Source organism: Aulonocara sp. 'chitande type north' Nkhata Bay, linkage group LG4, assembly GCF_057382095.1.
Source record: "Aulonocara sp. 'chitande type north' Nkhata Bay isolate Kocher_YH1m ecotype deep benthic linkage group LG4, A_spYH_male_GT1.1, whole genome shotgun sequence".
NCBI lineage: Eukaryota > Metazoa > Chordata > Actinopteri > Cichliformes > Cichlidae > Aulonocara > Aulonocara sp. 'chitande type north' Nkhata Bay.
In genome coordinates, this window is record NC_141347.1 from 7456057 (window position 1) to 7480332 (window position 24276).

Sequence of the window (24276 nt, forward strand, 5' to 3'; positions counted from 1 at the left end):
ACATTTTTATTTTCAGTACATCCAAATAAATGCAGTAGGACAGTAGTTTATCACTGAAGTCAATCAAAAGCCAACAGATAGTTGGCCTGCTCGAGGAAACCTTACTTTCTGGGTTACGTTTCATGCTGGTACTGTGGAGATCTGACTGTGGACCTATTTCACATATGCAGTGTCCAGGTACGTTTAAAAAGAGAGTAACAGTGAGACGAAGCCAAAGAAAGTGAATATAACAACCCACAAATAGTGTTTAGGTCGTTATATCTTTACAGAACTATTTTTTACTGAAGAAGTACCAAAACCCTGCATCATTTATTCCACCGTCGCTGGAAATCTAGTCAGCATGTAGAGGAACCTGTTTGTTTTCTATCAGACTAAATGTGTCTCTGTGTTTATGATACACTGGACGCTTTCTTATGATAAATAATGGATTTCTGTGTCCAACTAAAGAGAGACCCTTCACTGATGACGATGACGTAAACAGACAGACGTTCACAGCGCTATATACTGCCCCCTCATGGTCATCTTACAAGCAGCGTACACTATGGTTTTATATCTTCACAAATATTTTATATTTTTTATTAAGATTTGTATGTTGTGTTGTTGTTTTTTGAAACTATGGACGTAACGTCTGTCAATAAAGATAGATAGATAGATAGATAGATAGATAGATAGATAGATAGATAGATAGATAGATAGATAGATAGATAGATTGATTGATTGATTGATTGATTGATTGCTGACAGCAGCATCTTCAAACATCACCACACATCATACTGAAGTCATTCATGCAGTTTGTAGGAAACAGGCCGCTGTGTTCATTTCACAGGCGGAGGTCACGTGTTTACCTGTACATAGAGTCGCCATTGTTGTTGTTGTTTATTTGTTTGCTGTTTCTACGACGGCGTGCGCACACTGCTGCACTCGGCCTGTCATGAGTGTGTTTTAAACGTCACACAGTGATATCTGATCATGTGTAAACGGCTGGTTAGTGTGTGTTAAACTCATAATGCGCACACACACATAAGATGAGCGAACTCGGGGATGTTTCGGTTGGTTCACGGGACAGCGACGCCCACGGAAATGACAGCAGCGTGACCAGTTCCGCTGCTGTCGCTTACGTGGAGACAGGAAGTGTCTTCCGTTGGTTTCCGGATCGGAGTCTCGGTTGATGTTGTTGTGTGTCTACCATGGCCCAGGACGCGCTTTCTCTCCGGGTGTCGGAGATCAGCGACCCGGCGCTTCTCTTTGAGTGCTATAACACTGAGGAGATCCGCGGAATCGAGCGCAAAGTCCGCGGGGAGATCGAGCAGAAGAGGGAGGAGCTGAGGCAGATGGTGGGCGAGCGGTACCGGGACCTGATCGACGCCGCCGACACGATCGGGGAGATGAAGCAGTGCTCGGAGAGCGTCGTGCAGTCCATCCAGGACATGCAGCAGTACTGCCACAGGCTGAAGCAGGGCAGAGCCAGCGTGGCCAGCTGCAGAGTGGAGGTGAGCCAAACGCCGTGTGTCGACGCATGCGCCTTAGTAGTACTTTACAACGTCATGAAGATCTACCGTAACCTCACCTACAAAGCGGCAGACTCGCAGCTGCTCAGGAAAGGTGAGGCTGCTGGACCACCTGAACACAGCTTCGTCACAGAGCAGTGTGTGGTTCATTCCAGCCTGTTCAACACCGCTGCTACATGCAGCACACAAGCACCATCAGGCAGAACAGAAGGATGCAGACACACAACAGTGCAGAAGTGACCTGGTGTGTGTGTGTGTGTGTGTGTGTGTGTGTGTCCAGTCACTGAGTGTTCAGGAGTGTGATGGCCTGGGGGAAGAAACTATTCTGTAGTCTGGCAGTGAGTGTGTGTCTGTGGGGTGTGTGGTCCTCCACGATGCTGGTGGCTTTGCAGTGTGATAAGTGTCTGTGATGGAGGGAAGAGCGGCTCCAGTGATCTTCCCAGCTGTTCTCACGATCCACTGTACTGCGGTGCAGTTACCATACAGACAGTGAGGCAGCTGCTCAGGAGAAAAGGCTTCAGAGACTTCCAGCTGTTTATTGTCATTGTGCAGTTTCTGGACCACAAAGGTGCTGAAGTAAGAAGAAGAGAAACCAATATACAACGAAAGTGGAAAATAAATAAACAAATAGAATAAAATAAAAAGCAGTGTGTATGTATAGATATGTGAGTGGAACTATATACATGGTGTATGTGTAGGAAACACTGAAACAGACTGGGACCAGAATAAGTGCACAGAACATGGAGAGACTGAGATATTGCACACAGATGATCAGCAGCAGTGTCGGGGTGGATGTGTTGGGGAAGTCCTTACACACTCTTCTGGACTTCATCAGTCAAAGTTCAACACTTGGTTGAAATGACGTCTAAACTGCGTGTTTCCTTCTAAAGCTTCTCCTGAGTTAAGAGAACGAACGCTTTCACATGTGCACAAACTGCTTTTGCAGCAACTGTTTGAAGCTGATGACGTTGTGACGGAGACGCACTGTGTGTCCTGTTGCAGAGCCAGACACCGTGGCAGCTAAAGTTCTACACCATGGCCTCCCAGATCAAGCTGCTTTTGGAGATCCCGGAGCGGATTTGGAGTGCCATGGAGGCATCTCACTACCTCCGAGCCACGCAGCTCTACCTGATGTGCTGCCACCTGCACCATCTGCTGCAGCTGGAGGCCACTGCAGCAGGCCTCTACAGCTCCGTCCTTGTCCGATTTCCCATCCTAATCCGACAGGTTGCCACCACCGAACACTTCAGGTTTGTGTCACAATTCCTGCTTAACGGAAACTTGAAATCGAAACTCCGTGGCTGGAAACTAAAATAGTGCACTTGTAGTAGCTGAGAGTAAGCGTCTTCTTGCAGGGCAGCCATTCTGCTGGACAGCAGGGCTCTGCTGAGGGGCCGTGCAGTGTCGGACCAGGCCATCGCTGAAGCCTTGGTGTCCATCATGCTGCTTGAAGACAGCTCTCCTCGGCAGGCTCTGGCTGACTTCTTGTTGGCCCGGAAATCATCCATACATCAGCTGCTGAACCAACCGCAGCATGGTATGCTCTATAGTTTCCTTCTGTGGTAAAGCGTGACAAATGTTTGATTTGATAAAGAAAAAGCCTTCGAGGCTTCTGTTAGTCCATGAACCTGTGCTTTTCTGCAGGTGCAGGGATCAAGTCCCAGGTGTGCAGCCTCGTGGAGCTGCTGGTCACCACTCTGTTTCAGGCCTATGCCATCTTCTACCTCCCCCCAGAGGGCAGCCCCAGGCCAGGGGATGAAGCTTTGAGCTGTGGCATGCTCTTCTCTGTCCTGGACAACGTCACATCTACGAGTCCTGCAGGTAAACAGCTGAGACAGGACACGTCGGGGTCTTTGTGTTCAGGTTAATAAGAATAAGCTTTGCTTCAGAGCAAGAATTTGCTGGCTTTCATCTCCTGGGTGAGCATGGCCATGTCTCCCCGTGCCTCACAGGAGCAGCTGACTCTAAACTGTCTGTGGATGTGATGCAGATGCTGAATACAACACTGTGCGTGTAGTCTGAGCTGCTGTGAGTGTGCAGTAAGAGCACTGCTCTGAAACACTCAGTCTGAGAAACTAACAGCCCCCTTTTTCCAATGTTCCCCATCTGTGTCCTCAGCTAAGGACAGAAGGGTGTTGCAGGAAGATGTGAGTACAGGCAGCTGGTTAAAGTATCTGCCTGCGTCCATCTCAGAGTTTCAACCTGTCCTTCGCACCCTGGCTCAGCCAATCCAGAGGGAGCACCTGCAAGACACTCTTCAACAGTGGATCGATACGTAAGGCCACTGAATGTCTGCTGTTTCCTTTCTTTCAGTTTCAGTGTTGTTTGCATAGAAAAATGTGCTAATAGTAGCATTCCAGCTCTGCCTCTGTGCTGTCAGGAGTGACTTGTGATCACTTTGAGCTGATAGAAGGGAGCGATCACCCCGAGGCGGAGTCCAGCTCACAGAAGTGGCGGCGGGAGTCCTCGGGGTAGCATACGTGATCCAGCACAGCCTTGCAGACTTCCTTAAAGCTGCCTCCTCGAGCAGCAGAGGGAGCCGACGCGCTGCATTTTATCCTCGGCCACTTACACACCGCTGCAGTGGCCTTAAACATGTCCGGAGATGACTGTGGGTCCTCCACCTGGGGACCAGTGAGGGTGGAGCCATGAACACCGTCATGATCGTTGGCTCAAGGACAAAGTTTTAGGTTTAGACACGAGGAGCAGGAGGGTCAGTGTTTAACGTGGTTCATTACAGGATCATTATCTGCTGATCTTCATTTTAGTTTCAGTTTGTGAGACGATGAGTGGAAGACCAGATGAAGTTTACTGGTTTGGAGTCGTCGACGTGAAAACTGGATCTATCTGTGACCGTGTGATGACTGGCGTCCAGGCAGGTGGTGCTCAGCAGCCGTGTAGGAGAGAACTGCTGACTTACATTCGATCCACTGCAGATGTGTGCACCTCGACTGCTGTGGGACACAATGAAGACCAGTGTCTGTGGTCCAATCATGTCTTACACTGCAGGACAACAAACATGAAGCTCCGACCAGAGACGGAACAAACAACACAAAGATGAGGGAGCGTCTCATCCCACCACCTGTCACATGTGCTCACCACTCGCACATCTATTTATTCACTACTCCTTATTGTTATCGTTATTATTCTCATGTCATGGTCCAGTGTAATTAAATTACTTTTCCACTGAAAAAGTAGAGTAACTGATTACTGTTCATTTTTAGGTATTTTAATCACAGTTACTTACAATGTGCTTGCGTTACATTGTAAAATAATTAAACTGGCTGAACATCGTTATTTAATTTCAATCATTTATCTTCTAAAGGTAGAAGTAAACTCTGCTCTGTAACATGGCTGAGGTGCAGCTGCGCGTCATTCCACACCAGTTTGCTGCACGGTCGTTTTCTACAGCGGAAGCTGTCGGACTGAAGCAGTGGCTGTTTCATGACGTGGACATGTTCCCGCCTCTTCACTTTTCTGAAACAAGCAGACAAGAACATTACAGTGATATGTAAAAACTATGGGCTGCTGTTAACAGCAGCAGTAACCTGCTGAAGCGCCTGACACAGAGCATAGACGAAGACTTCTGAGCGATCCTTCATCATCCATGGATAACACTGCTGAGCAGGACCTGGTTTTACTTCAGCAGCACCGACGGTGACTGCAGGCGACACTGGAAGAGATGCCGCTGCTGCAGAGTCTGCGTCTTTAAAATAATTTATTATTTAAAGAGTTTAATTTCTATTGTTTGCCACTCAAGGTTTTATTGGGATTTTAAGAAGTATTTAGTTAAATTACTTATTGAGTAATTAAGTTACTTTTCAGACACAGTAATTAGATAAGTATTTTAAATACACTGTTGGTTAAGTAATTGGTAATTAATTACTTAAAGTAACTTACCCACACTGGTTATTTCTGGCCTGTTTGCAAAGCTCACCTTGATGTTATCGAGTGCAGGGCGTGTGTTTCATGAAGGCTACATGATCATTTCCAGTCTCTCCAAATGTGTTGTTTCCAGCTGTAAGGAGGACATCTGCCATGGTGTTGGAAGCCTTTTGGTCTACGTCAAGAGCCTGAAGGGGCTGGCAGCCATCAGAGACGCTGTTTGGGACCTTCTGTCAGCAGACTCCATCAGTCAGCACTGGAGCACCGTCTGTCAGCGTCTGCTGGAGCACCCCCTCACCGTCTGGGAGGACATCTTGCAGCAGCTTTTCCTCCAGCGGCTGCAGGTTGCTGTTCTTCTATCTTTAGCTTTATAGGTTCATTTTCAGGGCCCACTTAGTCTGTATACTTGCTAATGACGGGGGATAAACATGCAGTTATTGTAACACTTTTATTGTTTCTTTCGACTCTTCAAGGTCATCACTAAAGAGGAAACTGAAGCCATCTCAGTGCTGTCTATCCAGCTCCTTACATCCGCCGTCAGGGATCTGCAGACCCAGAGCGTCCATTCGTCTTCAGGTGCCCACAGCAGCCATGGGGCCCAGTATGAGGTAGATGTCTCCTCCTTCTTGTGGTTGGAGTCTCCAGGGGACCTGCTGAACGACGCAGGCTGGTTCAGTGTGAGCCAGCGGGGCCAGCAGCAGCACAGGAGTGGCCTGGCCATGAAGACGCAGGCGCTCACACCTTGTGTTCAGAACTTCTGCTCTTCCATTGATGCAAAGCTGAAAGCCAGACTGGATGATCTCCAGCACTACCTCCCGTCCCAGGACGTGGGTAGGTCCACTGGGAGTGTTGTGGGGGTTTCCTTGTGTTTCAGCTGACAGATTGATGGTGTATTTATCCTGATTTAATGTGATATTGAGAAAGACCAGTGAAAAGCTCAGGCTTTTATCTTTGTTGAAGTTTTGGAACCAACTCTAGATTCTTTCATTTCTCGTGGAATAACAGGAAGTGACATCACCTGACCATGAAACTGGGTGATGTCAGCTATCCGATCCCTTTTGAATGTCTGAAACTGTACTTGGCAGGACTGATGGAGCACATCTGTCTGCACTTCAGTCACGTCTTTGATCTGATGCAGTGCTGAAAACCACAGAAGCGTTTGGAGCTAAATCTGAGGGTTTCATACTCTTTGGATTGTATAAACATACGAATGGCAACTATTGGACCACTGAAATATTGAAAGTACTGACAGTTGTTAATGTGTCGTGCTTTGCAGGCTCTGACTCTACTTTGGCCACTGTCCCTTCCTCTGCTGATCAGCCATCGTCATCCTCATTTAACCGCTTCATCGACTCCGCAGCAGTGGAGGCGGCGCTGCGTGACGGCTGTTTGGCCTGTGTTCACCACATTCTGTCCTTCATCCGATCACAGCTGGCTGCGGCCTCGCCAGACTCCAGGCCCACCTGCCTCAGTTCAGTTCTATTCATGGCCAGGCTGAGCCAGTCTATGGGCAAACTGTGCCCCAACCTGAAGCATTGCATCCTGGGAAAGCAGTGTGGTTTTGACAGCACAGCCAAAGGGACCCCCAGGCAAGGCAAGAAGCTGGGCAAAGCCACGGCCGCTGCAGAGGTCAGGCCTTCCCAGGACAAGTGGGAGGAGCTGAAGGAGGAGCTTCTTGGCTGCAGTATGGAGGCCTACCGCATCTGGAGCGCCGCTCTTTCTAAAGTCAGACACAGTCACAAGTGTACATGTAAACTTGACATGTGGTTAGTGTCGGTTTATGGGGAGGTTTGTAGAAATCTGATAGAGCAGTAGAATCACATCACGTCACATAGCATCCAGCTGTGGTTAAACTGGTTTATAAAGGTTGAGTGAAAGTGTATTATCTGACTGAACTGTTGAGCAGACGGGTGGAGGGACACTGACTAAACCAGTGATCATGCTGCTGTTGGCTGTGAAACCTGTCTGTTTGCTAATGTTTTAGTTTCAACAGACGTATGTGGGAGGGTCAAAGGTCTACAGCTATGACTCTGGTGTTGTCTGAAGACCTGCTCGGCTCTGTGTTGCAGGGGCTGTTGGAGAAGTTTGGCATGGTGCTTCATGCTGAGTCTGCAGGCACCATCTTAGCTACAGCAACTAACTGGGAGGATCTGGAAATCCAGGAGGAGGCTGAGTCTGGAAGCAGCGTTACATCCAAAATCCGTCTTCCAGTACAGGTCAGGAGGACATCTGATACAAACTGGAAGGACCCAGAATCCATCCTGAGGTCTGATGGCAACCTTTTGTTTCTGGTGTCTTCTGTAGCCAACGTGGTTTGTGCAGTCCCTGCTGTTCCAGCTGTGTGTGGAAATAAACAGGGTGGGAGGCCACGCCCTTCCTCGCTCCACCCTCCAGGAGTTTCTGCAGACCTGTTTGACTGAAGTCCTGCACCATTACCACAGCCTGACACAGACCAGCAGCACGGTAACTGGGACCTGTCTGGTAGATAGTTGGATTATTCCTCGACCTGATGATTTCCTGTGTTCTGAGAAAAGTCTGAGAATAATCTTCATGATGATCACAGACGAGCAGAGCGTCACGGCTCTGTAGGAGGAAAAGAAGGGAATCATGCTAGCAGGACCTGGTGTATGGCTACAGACAGCCAGAAATATTCAATGAGAGACTAATGAAGAGCTAAGTACACACATACTTACGTAGAAGTACAGATACTAGTGTTCAGAAATACTCCAGTAAAAACTGAAGCACTGATTCTACTTCTTTACTTGATTAAAGGTGAAAAGTACAGGTTGTGAAATGTGCTCACAGTAAGAAAGTAAAAGGTTTGTATTGTTGTACAAAGCTGACGGAGCTGTGCTGCATCAGTTCAGTAACAGTGTAAGAAAGTAGATTGGAAACAAGCTTTTAGTCAACAGTTAAATTGTAATAAATGTACTCAGCTTGGTTAGGTAGAGTCTGAGTGGGAAAGGACAAATGCTGAGAGGGTGACTTTCCCCCACATCGGTGGGATCAGCACATGAACCCTGAGATTCGCTGTAAGGACTCAGCGTGGGGAGAGCTCACACAGGTCTCTGCTGTGGGCTCTATTTTCTTAGTGTTCAGGCTGTGATCAGCTGATCTGAGGTTTACGGCTCTTTGTAGATTTACAGAAGCAGCTGTTTCATCAGCTGTACGGACGTGTGCTGCTCATGCTGCCTTTATACTGGCTGGTGTCAAGTTGGAGTGAATCCAGTGAGTGGATCTCAGCATCATGAGCTTAACTCTGACCGTGATCATCAGTCACACACTGTTCTTTACTTTAAATCATCACAGCAAACTAACCTGTTTATCCTGCTTTGAACTGCACCTTCCTTCATGCAGTACCACAGTCAGCCTACCTTACCATGGACATGAATGAACCTACTATCACGTGTACAGAATGATGTTTGATTAACAACGAGAGGAGTTTCATGGCTCTGCTCGTGGTCAGGGCGTCAGTGCAAACTACCATTATAATGTCTTTAATGTTGTTAATACAAAAAAGGAAGTAGGAAGTGTTACGACACAAAGAAACTAGTGCTGTCAGCGTCACCGGGTTAACGCGTCATAACTGGCAAATCCCTGTTAACGAGTTAACACAGATTAGTCCGGGTTACTTGGTGTCAACGCCACATTAACGCGTTAATGCGCTAAAAGAAACCTTATTTGAACCGAAGAGATCAGAGGTCCAATGTTATATTAGAATCACACCCTATAGGCCTGTTCACCACTCAGGCATAACTCATGACCACTGACAGGTGAAGTGAATGTCACTGACCATCTCTTCATCATGGCGTCTTTTACTGGGTGTGACATGTTAGGGAGCAAGTCGACGTTTGGGCCTCGAAGTTGGTGTTTTAGCAGGAAAATGGGCAGACATAGAGTCCAGGTAGTGATGCTAGATAACTGAGTCAGAGCATCCTGTGGGGGCTCCAGTCTGCAGTGGTCAGAACAATGGTGGACAGGCTAACTGGAGAGCGTGGTCTGATCAAATAGACAAGCTCTGTAGGTCACATTGGCAAAGGTGTAATGCTTGCTCTGATAGGAACTGTGTTTTTAATGGGGCTGCAGATCTGTCAGGGTGCCCATGCTGGACCACGGTGCAGTGGAGGAAGATCGCCTGGTCTGATCAGTCGTGTTCTCTCTTACATGACGTGGCTGCTCGGGTGTTTGCGTGGCAAGCTTGCAGATGCAGTATAATCCTTTAGGTCAGTGGTTCCCAAACTTCTTTTGCTTCTTTTGTTTTTACAGCAAAAATCTAGTCTTTGGCTTAGAATGAAGTTGGTTTGGAAACATATTCAGCGATGCTTCATCTCCTGCTTTGTGTTTGTGTGGGAGCCCGTGCTAGCAGTGTCCAAGCGTTGTTGTTGTTGTTGTTTTTTTCCTGTTTCATACCGCGCACCCCCCCCCCCCCCCACAATGGCTCTGCGCCCCCCACTTTGGGAAGGTCTGCTTTCGGTAATGTCCTGCTGGGTCCTGCATGTGGATGCGTGCCACCTACCAGTTGTTACAGACCATGTTTCATGGTGTATGCCATGATTGCTGTGGCCTCTTTCAGCAGGAACATGCAACATCAGACAGAGCAGGAATGGTTTGAGGAAAACAATATAGCTTTGAGGGGTTGACTGGACCTCCATATTCCTTAGATCTCAGTCCAGTCTATGTGAGAGAGAATCTCTTGGTTCCAAAGCACACCTTCAGGGCTCTACTGGAGCACAATGCAGCAACAAAAGGGAACTACACAATATTAGGCAGGTGGTCATAAGGTTATGACTGATTAGTGTATTTTGTCAATGCAACTGTCAAAACGATGGCAGTGAGAAACTGATCTGATGGCAAAGGAGCACAGAAGCATAAGGGCGTGGTTAGCACTTTAAATGTATTTTCTATGGTTGTGCCTCCCTTCTCCTTCAGGATGCTGTATTCCCCATGACGCAGAACAGAGCCCTGCAGTTCCTGTTTGACCTCCGTTACCTGAGCGCTACTCTGGGGAGCAGACTGGAAGAACTGAAGAACTCCCGACCACAGCAAGACCCAAGGTATCAATTCACATCCAAAATATGTGTCATGGGCTGTTTGTGCACAGTCTGCAAACACCCGAGGAAGCTTGGAAACTGTAATCCTGTAATACTGTAGTGCAGCACGAGCCAGAGGTGTTCACGGGTTCATATGGTTGTGTCCAGAATCAGGGACTGAATCCTGCGACGTGAGTGGCTGTTCAATTGGTAGGTCTCGCCCAGGGGTGTCAAACTCAATCGCACAGGGGGCCAAAACTGAAGGCACACTTTAGGTCGCAGGCCAAACAAGATAAAGATTTATTGAACACTCAAACAATGTTTTTTAAACATAAATATGAATAAAAACAGACAGGAATATGATTCCAGATTAAATAAACTTAAAAAAAGAAACTTTAAATATTTTGCTCTTCATAAAAATATATCCTGTCAAAATGATGCAAGTTAGAAATATGAACATGCTGCCAAAACCTCAGGAAAAGTAAATGAGAGCAAACACAAGGTTGGAGCCGCATGTAGACGAGCTGGGCGCTGCTGCAGGAGTGGAGCTAATAAACTGTGCGGGCCATTCAGTGTCTTTCCCTGAGTGCATCGTTACACTGCAGCTGCATCTGAATCTGCACAGGTGCAGCTCAGCAAAGTGCGCTGACTTGGTTCAACATTACTGCAACAGGGAAAGTGAGGCAGGCTGCACTGGTGCATTAGTGACAGCTTCACTTGAAACGCCTTCACTGCATCACACATGTTCATGAACTGACAGGTTTCCTTGCTGAGCTCAAAAACTCTGAACTTTTATCCCAACTCAGCCAGCGGAGCTCTGCATGAAGGAATGTGGGCAAACACTGAATCTATTTCCCACATAAAAGACTGAAACTGATGGTGATTTAAACTTTTAGCTCAGGTAAAATGTACGGTCTGCGTCACGGTGACCATTACATGCTCCATTTTTAGGACTTCACCACACAGCCTTTCCTGGTGTGTGATGCAGTGATGTGCTGTTAACTCACCGGTACATTTCTCCTGCATCTTTACTCGCATCCTGCTGACTACTCCACTTTTTTTGGACACAACCCCCTGACGTTGGACACAGCCCCCTAACTTTGGACACAGCCCCCACACCCCCTGACTTTAGACACAGCCCCCTGACTTTGGACACAGCCCCCACACCCCCCTGACTTTAGACACAGCCCCCTGACGTTGGACACAGCCCCCTGACGTTGGACACACCCCCCTGACTTTAGACACAGCCCCCTGACGTTAGACACAGCCCCCTGACGTTGGACACAGCCCCCTGACGTTGGACACACCCCCCTGACTTTAGACACAGCCCCCTGACGTTAGACACAGCCCCCTGACTTTGGACACACCCCCCTGACGTTGGACACAGCCCCCTGACGTTGGACACAGCCCCCTGACTTTGGACACAGCCCCCACAGCCCCCTGACGTTAGACACAGCCCCCTGACTTTAGAAAAAGCCCCCTGACGTTAGACACAGCCCCCTGACGTTGGACACAGCCCCCACAGCCCCCACAGCCCCCTGACGTTAGACACAGCCCCCTGACGTTAGACACAGCCCCCTGACTTTAGAAAAAGCCCCCTGACGTTGGACACAGCCCCCACACCCCCCTGACGTTGGACACAGCCCCCTGACGTTGGACACAGCCCCCACAGCCCCCACAGCCCCCTGACGTTAGACACAGCCCCCTGACGTTGGACACAGCCCCCACAGCCCCCTGACGTTGGACACAGCCCCCTGACGTTGGACACAGCCCCCACAGCCCCCTGACGTTAGACACACCTCCCTGACGTTAGACACACCCCCCTGACGTTGGACACAGCCCCCTGACTTTGGACAAAGCCCCCACACCCCCCTGACGTTGGACACAGCCCCCTGACTTTGGACAAAGCCCCCACACCCCCCTGACTTTGGACACAGCCCCCACACCCCCCTGACGTTAGACACAGCCCCCTGACGTTGGACACAGCCCCCACAGCCCCCTGACGTTGGACACAGCCCCCTGACGTTGGACACAGCCCCCACAGCCCCCTGACGTTAGACACACCTCCCTGACGTTAGACACACCCCCCTGACGTTGGACACAGCCCCCACACCCCCCTGACGTTGGACACAGCCCCCTGACTTTGGACAAAGCCCCCACACCCCCCTGACGTTGGACACAGCCCCCTGACTTTGGACAAAGCCCCCACACCCCCCTGACGTTGGACACACCCCCCTGACGTTGGACACAGCCCCCTGACGTTGGACACAGCCCCCACAGCCCCCTGACGTTAGACACACCTCCCTGACGTTAGACACACCCCCCTGACGTTGGACACAGCCCCCACACCCCCCTGACGTTGGACACAGCCCCTGACGTTGGACACAGCCCCCACACCCCCCTGACGTTGGACACAGCCCCCTGACGTTGGACACAGCCCCCACACCCCCCTGACTTTAGACACACCCCCCTGACGTTGGACACAGCCCCCACACCCCCCTGACTTTAGACACACACCCCTGACGTTGGACACAGCCCCCTGACGTTGGACACAGCCCCCACACCCCCCTGACGTTGGACACAGCCCCCTGACGTTGGACACAGCCCCCTGACGTTGGACACAGCCCCCACACCCCCCTGACTTTAGACACACCCCCCTGACGTTGGACACAGCCCCCTGACGTTGGACACAGCCCCCACACCCCCCTGACTTTAGACACACACCCCTGACCTTGGACACAGCCCCCTGACTTTGGACACACATCCCTGACCTTGGACACAGCCCCCTGACTTTGGACACACATCCCTGACCTTGGACACAGCCCCCTGACTTTAGACACAGCCCCCTGACTTTGGACACACATCCCTGACCTTGGACACAGCCCCCTGACCTTGGACACAGCCCCCTGACTTTGGACACACATCCCTGACCTTGGACACAGCCCCCTGACTTTGGACACACATCCCTGACCTTGGACACACCCCCCTGACTTTAGACACAGCCCCCTGACTGCCTTCGGTGGTCAGTAAGATTAGAAGGAGTCCATTTGCATTTATCGACAGTGGAGTGTTAAATAACTGCAAACGTTGTGCTGTATGTCTTACAGATTCCATGAAACCTGTGATTGGCTGGAGAGCTTCATTGACCCCTTTGACCTGGACGTGTTTACACCTCACCTGAACGCCAGCCTCAACCGACTGTCTCAAAGGACCTTGGTACTTCCAGCTATGCTTAAATGAGTCAAAGATAAACAATGCTATTTTTGTAACAGGCAGTTCATTTGGACAACACATTTATATCGGACACATACATTAAGAGACACACATTCTCATTTAATGGTCAAAGGAGCTTGCAAAGAAAAGCGTCTGGACTTCTTTAAGTTACTTGAAGACGTTTCACCTCTCAGCCGAGAAGCTTCTTCAGTTCTAAGGTCAAATGGTGGAGAGTCCCAGATATAAACCTAGTGGGAGTGACCCCCCCACAGAGGGACAAAAGGACCCCCTGATGATCCTCTAATCGCCTGAGCCAAGGTGGGAAACTGGGCGTGGGTCCCAAACAGCCAGAGTTTCGGGTGAGCTCATTGTGAAACCTGGCCCCACCTTATCATGTGAATTCCTGAGGTCAGATGGCCCAGGATGTGAGTGGGCGTTAAGGCGTCTGGGAAGGATCTCAAAACTGGATTATAGATGGCAGAGAGTTGGTGTCGTAAACCCCGCCTCTGTTCAAAGATGGTCGCTCACAGTGGACATAGATGGCTTCTTTCACTCCTCTTTCAAACCATCTGTCCTCTCTGTCCAAAATGTGAACATTGGCATCCTCAAAGAGTGTCCTTTGTCCTTAAGATGCAGATGGACTGCTGAGTCTTGTCCTGTGGAGGTGGCTCTTCTGTGTTGTGCCATGCGCTTGTGAAGTGGCTGTTTGGTCTCTCCAATGTAGAGGTCTGAGCATTCCTCGCTGCACTGTACAGCAAACACCACATTGTTAAGTCTGTGTTTTGCAGTTTTGTCTTTCGGGTGAACCAGTTTGTGTCTGAGTGTGTTGCTGGGTCTGAAATACACTGGGATGTCATGCTTGGAGAAAACCCTCCTGAGTTTCTCTGATACACCGGCTACATAGGGGATGACAATGTTGTTGCGTCTGTCCTTCTTATCAACTTAAAGAAGTCCAGACGCTTTTCTTTGCAAGCTCCTTTGACTACGATGACCTGGATGACTGAGAACCTTCACAGACATACTCATTTAATGGTTTTTCTACTATTTCCATTGTAGGTTCTCACTGAAGCCATCAAAACTCTGAATAAACACAACATAAAATTATGTATTAAACAAAAAAGTGTGAAATAACTCAGATTCTTCCAAACAGCCCCTTTGCTTTGATTCCTGCTTTGCTCTCTCGGCGTCTCCATGAGCTTCATGAGGTCGTCTCCTGAAATGGTTTCCAACAGTCTTGAAGGAGTTCAGAGATGCTGAGCACTTGTTGGTCCTTTGCCTTACCTTTGCGCTGCATCTCATCCCAAACCATCTCCACTGGGTTTAGGTCAGGTGACTGTGGAGGCAGCAGGATTCCTGAGAGTAATGAGATGAATGTATCCTTAGCAGCAGAGGTGACTCCTGGTCTTCTTTTCCTGGGCTGGTGCTCATAGAGCAGGGCGATATGCCCAAAAATATTTATCACGATATGCATTTGAAAATTTGCAATAACGATATAACTGACGATATAATTGACATGAGACAAAATACTTTACAACTCCTCAACTTTATTAGTGCAAAAAACCATCAATGTATTTTCACTGAAACAAGCAGCTGTTTTTTATGTGCATTAATGTTATATAAAAATGTAACAGAGAAAATTCCTCACTGACAGTTTAACCAAAAAGCATTTCCAGTGGAAACTGGCCGACACATCCTCAGCATAACCATGTATAACATCCACAGAACTTAAAAAGAGGTCATACACACACAATACAGTAATATTATGTTGAAGCACAGTACGTATCACTCCGCGAGGCTCCGCCTACGATAGCCGTAACGCTCCGACAATCCATCAAGCGGTGCGGCTTCGTAGCTCAGCAAAGTCGCACTGAAACATTTGACAGATTTTCGAGCGCCGTGCACATAAAATCGTTTCGAGGTCATAAACACAACCAGAGTTCATACATAAGGCACACAGGATTATAAGGGGCTCTGTCGACTTTCAGAAAAATCAAAGGATTGATTTTAAGTGCGCCGTATTTTCCAAACAACACTGTAATAACGACGGCCCGCTAGCATGCTCTACCAAAAATAGTGCTTTGTTGTGTATCTGACGGACGAAAGCTAAACCAGTTCCACACCAGTGAAGCTGCAGCATTTTTACAAACCAGTTCAGGTTCATCGTTTCATTCAATGATCCACTTTCGCTCTTCTCATTCTGCGTCGCCGCCATGTGCGTATGTAAACAAAGGCACTGCGCGTTTTACCCATATTCTATCGCGATATTTCATTTTCCTATCATTGCCCAACATTACACCGGTATTACCGTGAACAGTATGATATAGCCCAGCCCTAGGTCGTCATGTGAGACAGTTTCATCATCAACTATCAGTACTTGATAGTTTTTGTGACTGCACTTGGAGACACTTTCAAAGTTTTAGCAATGTTCTGGACTGACTGACCTTCAGTTCATAAAGTAATGATGGACTGTTGTTTCTCTTTACTGAGATGATTGCTTCTTTCCATAATATGAATTCTGACAGTTGTCTTCAAAGGCTGATTCGGTTCATGTGGACGTTTTCAGTGGGAGAAACGTTTCGTCATCATCCAGGTGACTTCTTCAGTTCAGCTGACTGCAGGTTGACTGCAGCTGACCTGCCAGCCCATTGTTCCTTCACTGGGCTGCTTTAGTCATTATATGTCCTGTTTATAAGACTGGAAACCTGCAGTCAGCTGAGACTGAAGAAGTCACCTGGATGATGACGAAACGTTTCTCCCACTGAAAACATCCAGATGAACTGAATCAGCCTTTGGAGATTTACTTACCTGGATTGTTGAGCATCAAGAGGTTTAACAGTTGTCAAACAGAGCTGTCAGCTGTGCACCAACCTGACGTCTGAACAACACAACTGATGGTCCCAACCCCATCAAGAAGGCAACAAATTCCCCCAATGAACCCTGACAGGCTCACCTGTGAGGTGAAACAATGTCACGTGACTACATCATGAAGCTCAGTGAGAGCAGGCCGAGGGTTTGCAGAGCTGTCAACAAAGCAAAGGATGGCTACTCTAAAATATAAATTATTATATAAAAATTTTTCTTTGTTACATGCGTCCATATATGCTGCTTCATATATTTGATGTCTTCAGTTTGTATCTACAATGTAGAAAGAAGTAAAAATAAAGACAAACCATTAAATGAGAAGGTGTGTCCACACTTTCACTGGTAGCGTATACAAAGACAACACTTAGTCACTGCAAGTACACAAGTGCATGGAAGACTGTGCAAAGGAACCGAGTGACATGAACACATCCATCGTCACATCCAAACAGAAAAGCTTCACGCAAGTCGAGTTGCTCGAGATTCACAGAATTTACAGAAAATGTTACATTTTTGTGATTTATATCATTGTCAGGATGATAAATGTCTTATATCAGGATATGAGAGTGTCACGATATCTCCTGATGTACTTCTGAAGATTATTGTCCACAGTCAGTGAACATGTCTTCTGTGTTGTGTTTGCTGTCTGAATGGATCCTATGAGCCACTCATCTAATGCTGTCCTAATTATTTCCTTGTCAGTTTATAAGGAGTCTTTTTGTTTTTCCTCCAGGTCCTGCTGGGGCTCCTGACAGGCTCAGAGAAGCAGTTTGCTTTGCGAAGCAGCAGTTTGAACTCCCAGGATCCTTACAACATACTGCCGCTAGCCAGCAGCCAGATCAGGTCAGAATTTAGTTACTAATAGTTACTAAATGAAAAAGAAAGTAATGGGTAAGTAAAATCTGATGGTATAGTTTCACTTTCATCTCTTTAATGATCAATAAGATGGGATCGTCACGTGACATAGGTGTGAGAATAAACATGGCGGAAGGCTCTGTAAGCTGTGTCAAGCAGAGGCCAGGGCAGCCTGATCCTCAGCTATCGAAGCTATCTGGTGAGGAAAGAGCCTGAGCCAGTGCGTGAGGTTGAGCGATACCAGTTAGACTTCCTTGTGCTCACCCTAATGCACAGCTTGGGCTCTGCAACCAGTCTCCTGCAGAGGAGCTGGAATCTGTTCCAGTTTGAATTGCCAGGAGGGTATTCCTGTACCCGCCGGTTTGCTGCCTGTACATTTGGGTTTTTACCTGTGGACAGGAAGGCTGCTTCCCTGCCTCCAGGTTGGGGAGTGGGTCTTAACCGTTGTTTGTGTTTGTGCGGTTAATAATTCAGTTCAGAACACTTAGCCTTCTTGAATGCACTGGATGGAGTGCTGGAGGGTACTACGTCTGGCGTCTCCATCGTCCCACTACAAGACCTCAGTGCACATGTGGGCAATGACAGTCAGGGGTGTGACTGGGAGGAGTGGCCGGCATGATCTGAAGCCAAGCGGTCATCAATTATTCCACACTGAACACCATGTTCAAGAATAAAGATGTCCGTCAGCGCATGTGGCACCAACGCACCCTAGGCTACAGTTCAGTGATCAGTTTTGTAGTTGTGTCATCATGTCTGTGGCTGTGAACATATGTTCTGGTGAAGAAAGGAGTTGATCCGTCAGCTTCTCACCAGCTGGTGGTGGACAGGCCTGGCACACCTGAAAGTATAGTGAGGATGCACTGGGAGCACCTGGCAGAGGCCCTGGTCCACAAAACCTTCAACTCCTGTGTGCAGAAGTACTTTGGCAGCTTTCCGAGGGAGGCTGGGGACACTGAATCTGAGTGGACTATGTTCTGATGAAGCTGCTGGACGGTGCTGAGGCTACAACATCATCGGTGACTGTTGTGCTGGTAATCCCTGCGAAGGGAGGCAAAAAGAATGATTCCTGTCAGGCTTGGTTAGCCTAGAGTTGGGTGGCAGCTGAGGGGTGCTAACAGGCCGAGCAGAACACAGCCTGAGTAGTAACTGAAGCAAAGACTCACTGGTAGGAGTTCAGTGAGTCTTTGGAAACAAAAATCAGTCTGCCTCAGAGTGATTCTGGGAAAGCTTCAGCTGACTCAGGGAAGCAGTGTTGACTCATACATGTAGTGAGTGTGGCCTTCGCTGCTGAATTTACCTGAGGGTATAGTTGGGGGATGGAAGGAATATTTTGAGGACCTCCTTAATCTCATGGTATCTGGCCAGGAGCAGGTCAGTCTCTGTACAGCCGTTGGGAGTGTTTGGTGCAGTATGTGACTGATACTGTTGATAACCGTTATGGACAGAAGTTAGGTGTGGTGCAGGGGAGGCCTCAGAAGCTTATCTCTAATGTCTGTGGGTCTGTTGGCTTGGCAGGTGGTGCTGACATTCAGATAGTGGGCTGCAGAGAGCCAGCAACACCACCAGGATGATGAACACAGAGAGGAAAAGAAACAGATGTTGACAAAAGCAGCTTTTCAACTGGTCTGCTGGTTTTACACAATTATGACTTCAGCGGTTCAACTGTTAGTTTAGATTTCCTTGTTTTCCCCAATAGCAGAAAAATGTGGTGCTGGTGACCAACGTACCACTGCACTGTTCAACTGGCCAAACTGGAAATACTCTGTTTGTGTGTCTGACAGGTTCGGGCTGCTGCCTCTCAGCGTGTCAAATGTGCAGAAATCCAAGGCAGCTTCCAGAAGCTCTGAAGCTCCTCAGCAGCTGGTGGTGAGTTCAGAGTCTGTCAGAGTTCTTGTTTGGGACATTTCCCCTCTGTGATGTTATTTACTGGCAGCCACACGATGACTTTACGTCTCTGTTTTACTGTGCTTATCTAAATGTCCTGTGTCACGCCCTTTGCCTTCCCAGCATTTCTAAGTTCAAGCAAACCAGTGTCAAACCAGTGTGTTCATCACTGTGTGTTTGGATTCTGCTGGTGAACAGCCACGTTACAACAGAATACTGCCACCAACAACCTAAAGTAAAGTTAAAGTACAAGCGCTACATGTGAAATAACAGCCAGTTTATTAAATAGAGTAAAACATCACCCAAAACATTTTTACCACTGAGCTGTGAAAGGGTGATGTCATCACTGCGCCCGCTGTGGACAGCCTGCACACCCAAGTTTGTCAAAGCTGAGAGTGAGATGACTCAGGATTTTCATACTGTAGCTGTAATCATTGAAAGTCTTGGACAAATTAGAATTTCAGTAACTTACTGAAATTCTCACTTACTCATCAGGGGGTCCTTTTGTCCCTCTGTGGGGGGAAACTCCCACAGGGCTTAAATCTGGGACTCTCCACCATTTGACCTTAGAACTGAAGAAGCTTTTCTGATGAGAGGTGAAACGTCTTCAAGCAACTCAAAGAAGTCCAGACGCTTTTCTTTCCAAGCTCCTTAGACTACCATGACCTGGATGACTGAGAACCTTCACAGGCATTTCATATGACTGTATTATCTTTAACATTTCCAGTGTTGGAATCATTCATGGCCAGAAATAATTCCAGGTCTGGACTCTCTTCCATTCTCCTCATTCATAAAGTTGCTTCGTGGTAAAACGTTAGGAGCTTTCAGATGGCAGCCCTTCTCTGACTCTGCTGAAGGTCTGAGCAGAGTCGGGCTCCTGTTTCAGAGCAGCTCTTTTGCCAGGTGCTTGTCTTCAGATGTCCCGTGACCTGTTTCTCCTTCCTCCTCCAGGCTCCTCAGTCCTTCACAGCAGGCAGTGATGACAGCTTCCGGCCAGGCAGCCTTTTCAGGCAGCTCGCTGATCAGGATGAAGACACAGCAGCGACTTCTTTATTTAAGCTTAACTGGCTCTCTGGGATGGGCAAATAATTCTCAGCTGGCTGCTTTGTTACAGTGACATGTACAGTAAATACTCCTTTTGTGTGTTGACAAAATGCCTCCTGTGTGATGTGTAAATGTTGTGTAAGCACTGACGTGTGTTGGCTGACTGGTGATCAGAGCAGCGATACTCTGGTTGAATGTGTGCATACACAAGCAGCATCGTTCAGGCACTCTGTGTTCCTGAAAGGAAACTGTGTGTGACAGGGTGGATGCTTCCTCTGTAGTGCTTTTCTACTCTTCACACTTTCTTTATGCTCCTTCTACCAAAGTGCTTTTCACATTCACACACACTCATACTCTGATGGATGCATCGGAGAGCAGCTTAGGCTGTGGCTGGTTGGTGGGGTAGGCTGTCCTTTTCACTCTGGACTGAAACATGTTTAACACACTGTGGTTTGTGACATACAGACTGATGCAGTCAGCTTCTATCACAGGATGTCTCCACAGCTACATTTGTATGAGTATGTGAACATGCTGACACGAAGCATTATCCCTGCAAACACTCCAGCGATCAGCTGACACATTCTGTACTGGGTTCTACATTTTCTTTGGGTGTTAATATGTCAGGTTGTATTTTATGTATGTATTCAGTTCAGATAGAGATGGCTGGTTGCCATGATGGCAGAAAGCAGGTTGACTTTATCATTATTGCCTCAGAGTAATCACCAGTGTGAAACACATTCTGGTGTTTGTGCAGCACTGTGGTGATTAGTGCTGTCACCTCACATCAAACAGGTTGTGGGTTTGAATCCGTGCCTGCATGGACTCTGAACGTGTGTTAATCATGAGTTCTTATTGGTTGTTGGGTAAGTATTGTAATGCTAAATGTGTCTTGTGGTTAAATGTTGCTTGTGTCTCTCACCAAAATAAACTCAGCCAAACCTTCTGACGGTGACGTTGTTGATTGGCGAGTTTCTAGTTTGCAAAGCTGCTGGATGACGTTGGGACCACACTGCAAAAGTAGCACATGAAGCAAAACCCTCAGACAGGTCCGTGTCGCAGGAACAGCGTGGTGCAGATACTTGGTGTCAAAGAAAGTGTCACCAACACCGGCCCCCACCGTTCAGTTAATAGTTTTTCCATCGATCCTTTTCACAGTTATAAGATGGATCTGTGCTGCTCACCTTTGGCTGGATAACAAGGAGGGCGCTGAACACACTGCAGGCTGTGATTCGGTGCATCTGCAGGGTATTCACAGCACCTCACTCATGTTTACAACCTTATTTCAAATACATTAACTCCACATTGTACACTCAGTACCTCGTAATGATGACATGAAAAAAGTTGTTGCATGAAATAGAACAGTGAGTAGTGTTTGAGTATTCATAGCCTTCACCATGACACGAGCTCAGGTGTGTCGGTCAGGGCTGGTGCCAGGGGAGTGCTAGCTGCCACAGATGATACCTGTCTGATTGTTCGGCCCCTGTTTCAGTGGTGTGCTGGGACGTTACACACACTCCTGTCTAAGATCTCATAGACAGTGCATGTCAGAGCACAAACCACTCCAGGGAGTATAAGGATCTGTCTCCAGGCCGAAGAGGAAGGATTGTTTCGAGGGACATATCTGGGGAAGGGTCCAGAAAATGTTCTTGAAGGTCTCATGACCACAGTGTCCACTATCATTCCTAAATGGGAGCACCAGGACTCTTCCCAGAGCTGAACCAATCTGGACAACTGAAGGTCCTTAGTTAGTGAGCAGACCCAACTGAAGCTAGAAGGCAGCCAAAGTCTGGTCTGAAGAAGCTAATGTTGAACCTTTGGCCTGAAAGCCAAAGTTCACGTCTGCAGTAAACGGGCAACACTCAGCACCTGACCAGTACCGTCACTGCAGTGAAGTGTGGTGGGGCAGTATCAGCTGTGGGGGTGTTTGACAGCAGGAACTGGGAGACTAGTCAGGTTTAAGGGAAAGATGAATGCAGGACCTGCTCCAGAGGGCTCTGCTCAGACAAAGGTTCATGTTGGTGTTTGAGTTTACCTTGATTCACAACAGGGATGCTGCGACCGCCCTTCTCACTGTGATAGACCTCAGCGACCAGGCAGATGCACTGCTTCCAAAGGTTACAATAGGGGATGCAAAACCCAAGGTGATGGAGGTGGGGGTGGGGGTGACCTTTTACTAGTTCTGAAAAGCTAAAACTAGTGCAGCAAGTACACTCTGGACACCAGGGAGGGCGGTGCTTGGCAAAAGTAGTTCATCCTGGCTTCTAACATGAGTTAGTTTCAGCATAACTGCTTCAGCGTGCCCCGGTGGTGTCGACAGCGTGGCAGGTCGATAACTTCTAACTTCTTCTTCTGGTCCTCCTGTTATTCACTACATACCTGTTGTTTACTGTCACACTGTGGGTTCTGCTAACCAGGGATTCAATCACCTTTATTTATTTATTTAGTACATTTGGACCTTTGGTTTAAAAAGATGCTGAAAGTGTTGATTGATATGAAGTGTTTCTCAGGTTAGCGACTTATCATGAAAATACTTGTTGACTACAGCTGTGCACTTCTTAAGCACAAACAGAGCTGACACATATAGAGCCTTTTCTTACCTAAAACTCAAACATTAATACACGTTTAGCGCACATCACTTCTTTGTACTTCATCTCGCTCACACTCATCCACCCACAGATGGCTCAGGATTATCACTGCAGCATACAGAGCACTGGAAGGTCGGTCTCCACAATTCTCATCCAAACTATTTGTATCTCACGTAAAACTGAGATGGACAGAGTCTTTCCGTCTTTGGCTCCAAGGCTTTAAAACAGTTCACACTTAAGCTCTGTGGAGTCTTTAAAAACAGTTAAAAACCTTTTAAGAAAAAACCAGCAGATTAAACCATTCTCCTTTTGTTTGAACATGGTTCTCTTTGGTATTTATTGTGCTTTAATTGTTGTAAATAATCTTATTTATAAACGTACCCAGTGTTACAACCTACTGTAGCATCTGAGCCACAGACACCATTAATAAATGATCGCAAGCGTGTTTTTGCACAGCTGTGTTAAAATAAACTCTTTTTGATTTGAATACAAACACAGTATATATGCCAATATTGATGTATCCTTGATATATCTTGGGGTGGCTGTAGCTCAGGTGGCAGAGCAGGTCAGCCACTAACCAGAAGGTCGGTGGTTCGATCCCAGGCTGCCTCCTGGCTGCATGCCAAATATCCTTGGGCAAGATACTAACCCCATGTTTGCCTACTGGTGGTGGTCAGAGGGCCCGGTGGCGCCAGTGTCCGGCAGCCTCGCCTCTGTCAGTGTGCTCCAGGGCGGCTGTGGCTACAATGTAGCTGCCATCACAAAGGTGTGAATGACTGAATGTAGTGTAAAGTGCTTTGGGACTGAGTAAAGCGCTACACAAATGCAGGCCATTTACCATGTATCAGTAGGGACTGTTGGCTGTTTAAAAGAAACATCAGTGAAAGTTAAAAAAAATCAGCCGTGACATTCAAAGTCTTCTACATATTGAGCTTATTTATTAGAATTCATTTATTTGTATTTTTGGGACATGGGCCACACTTGGATGCTACACAGATACTCTTTCATTGACATGCACTGAAATACTATTTTGCACGATTGTGACACATTTAATCTAATAAGACCAAAACAAAACCCTGTAATGACAGCAGTGTATATGTGCAACTGCAGTTCTACAGGGTGGACCATTTATATGGATACACCGTAACAACACGGGAATGGTTGGTGATATTAAAGTCCTGTTTGGGGCACATTAGTATATGTGAGGGGGCAAACTCCTCAAGATGGGCGGTGACCATGGTGGCTATTTAGAAGTCGGCCATCTTGGATACAACTTTTGTTTTTTCAATAGGAAGAGGGTCATGTGACACATCAAACTTATTGGTAATGTCACAAGAAAAACAATGGTGTGCTTGGTTTCAACGTAACTTTACAGTAGCTTTTCAACAACAACTTCCTATTGAAAAAAACAAA

At 47.6% G+C, this 24276-nt stretch overlaps 1 protein-coding gene across 1 annotated transcript; it reads left to right on the top strand.

Annotated features, from left to right (window-relative positions):
* The first annotated feature begins 1098 nt into the window (after positions 1 to 1098).
* cog1 (component of oligomeric golgi complex 1) lies at positions 1099 to 24026 on the top strand. Its single transcript, XM_086288194.1, has 15 exons — positions 1099 to 1490; positions 2511 to 2758; positions 2864 to 3045; positions 3153 to 3329; positions 3627 to 3783; positions 5527 to 5737; positions 5867 to 6224; positions 6670 to 7118; positions 7463 to 7609; positions 7698 to 7856; positions 10323 to 10447; positions 13531 to 13639; positions 17229 to 17338; positions 19132 to 19216; positions 20186 to 24026. Exons 1-15 carry the CDS (start codon positions 1188 to 1190, stop codon positions 20321 to 20323), a joined length of 2958 nt encoding a protein of 985 aa, XP_086144320.1. The 5' UTR covers positions 1099 to 1187; the 3' UTR covers positions 20324 to 24026.
* The last annotated feature ends 250 nt before the right edge of the window (positions 24027 to 24276 follow it).

Excerpts from the sequence above, each read along its gene's own strand:
- cog1 (XM_086288194.1), top strand. The coding sequence starts at position 1,188 with ATGGCCCAGGACGCGCTTTCTCTCCGGGTGTCGGAGATCAGCGACCCG. Across the intron at positions 1,491-2,510 it reads TGGCCAGCTGCAGAGTGGAG|AGCCAGACACCGTGGCAGCT; the intron begins GTGAGCCAAACG and ends GTCCTGTTGCAG. Across the intron at positions 3,784-5,526 it reads CTTCAACAGTGGATCGATAC|CTGTAAGGAGGACATCTGCC; the intron begins GTAAGGCCACTG and ends TGTTGTTTCCAG.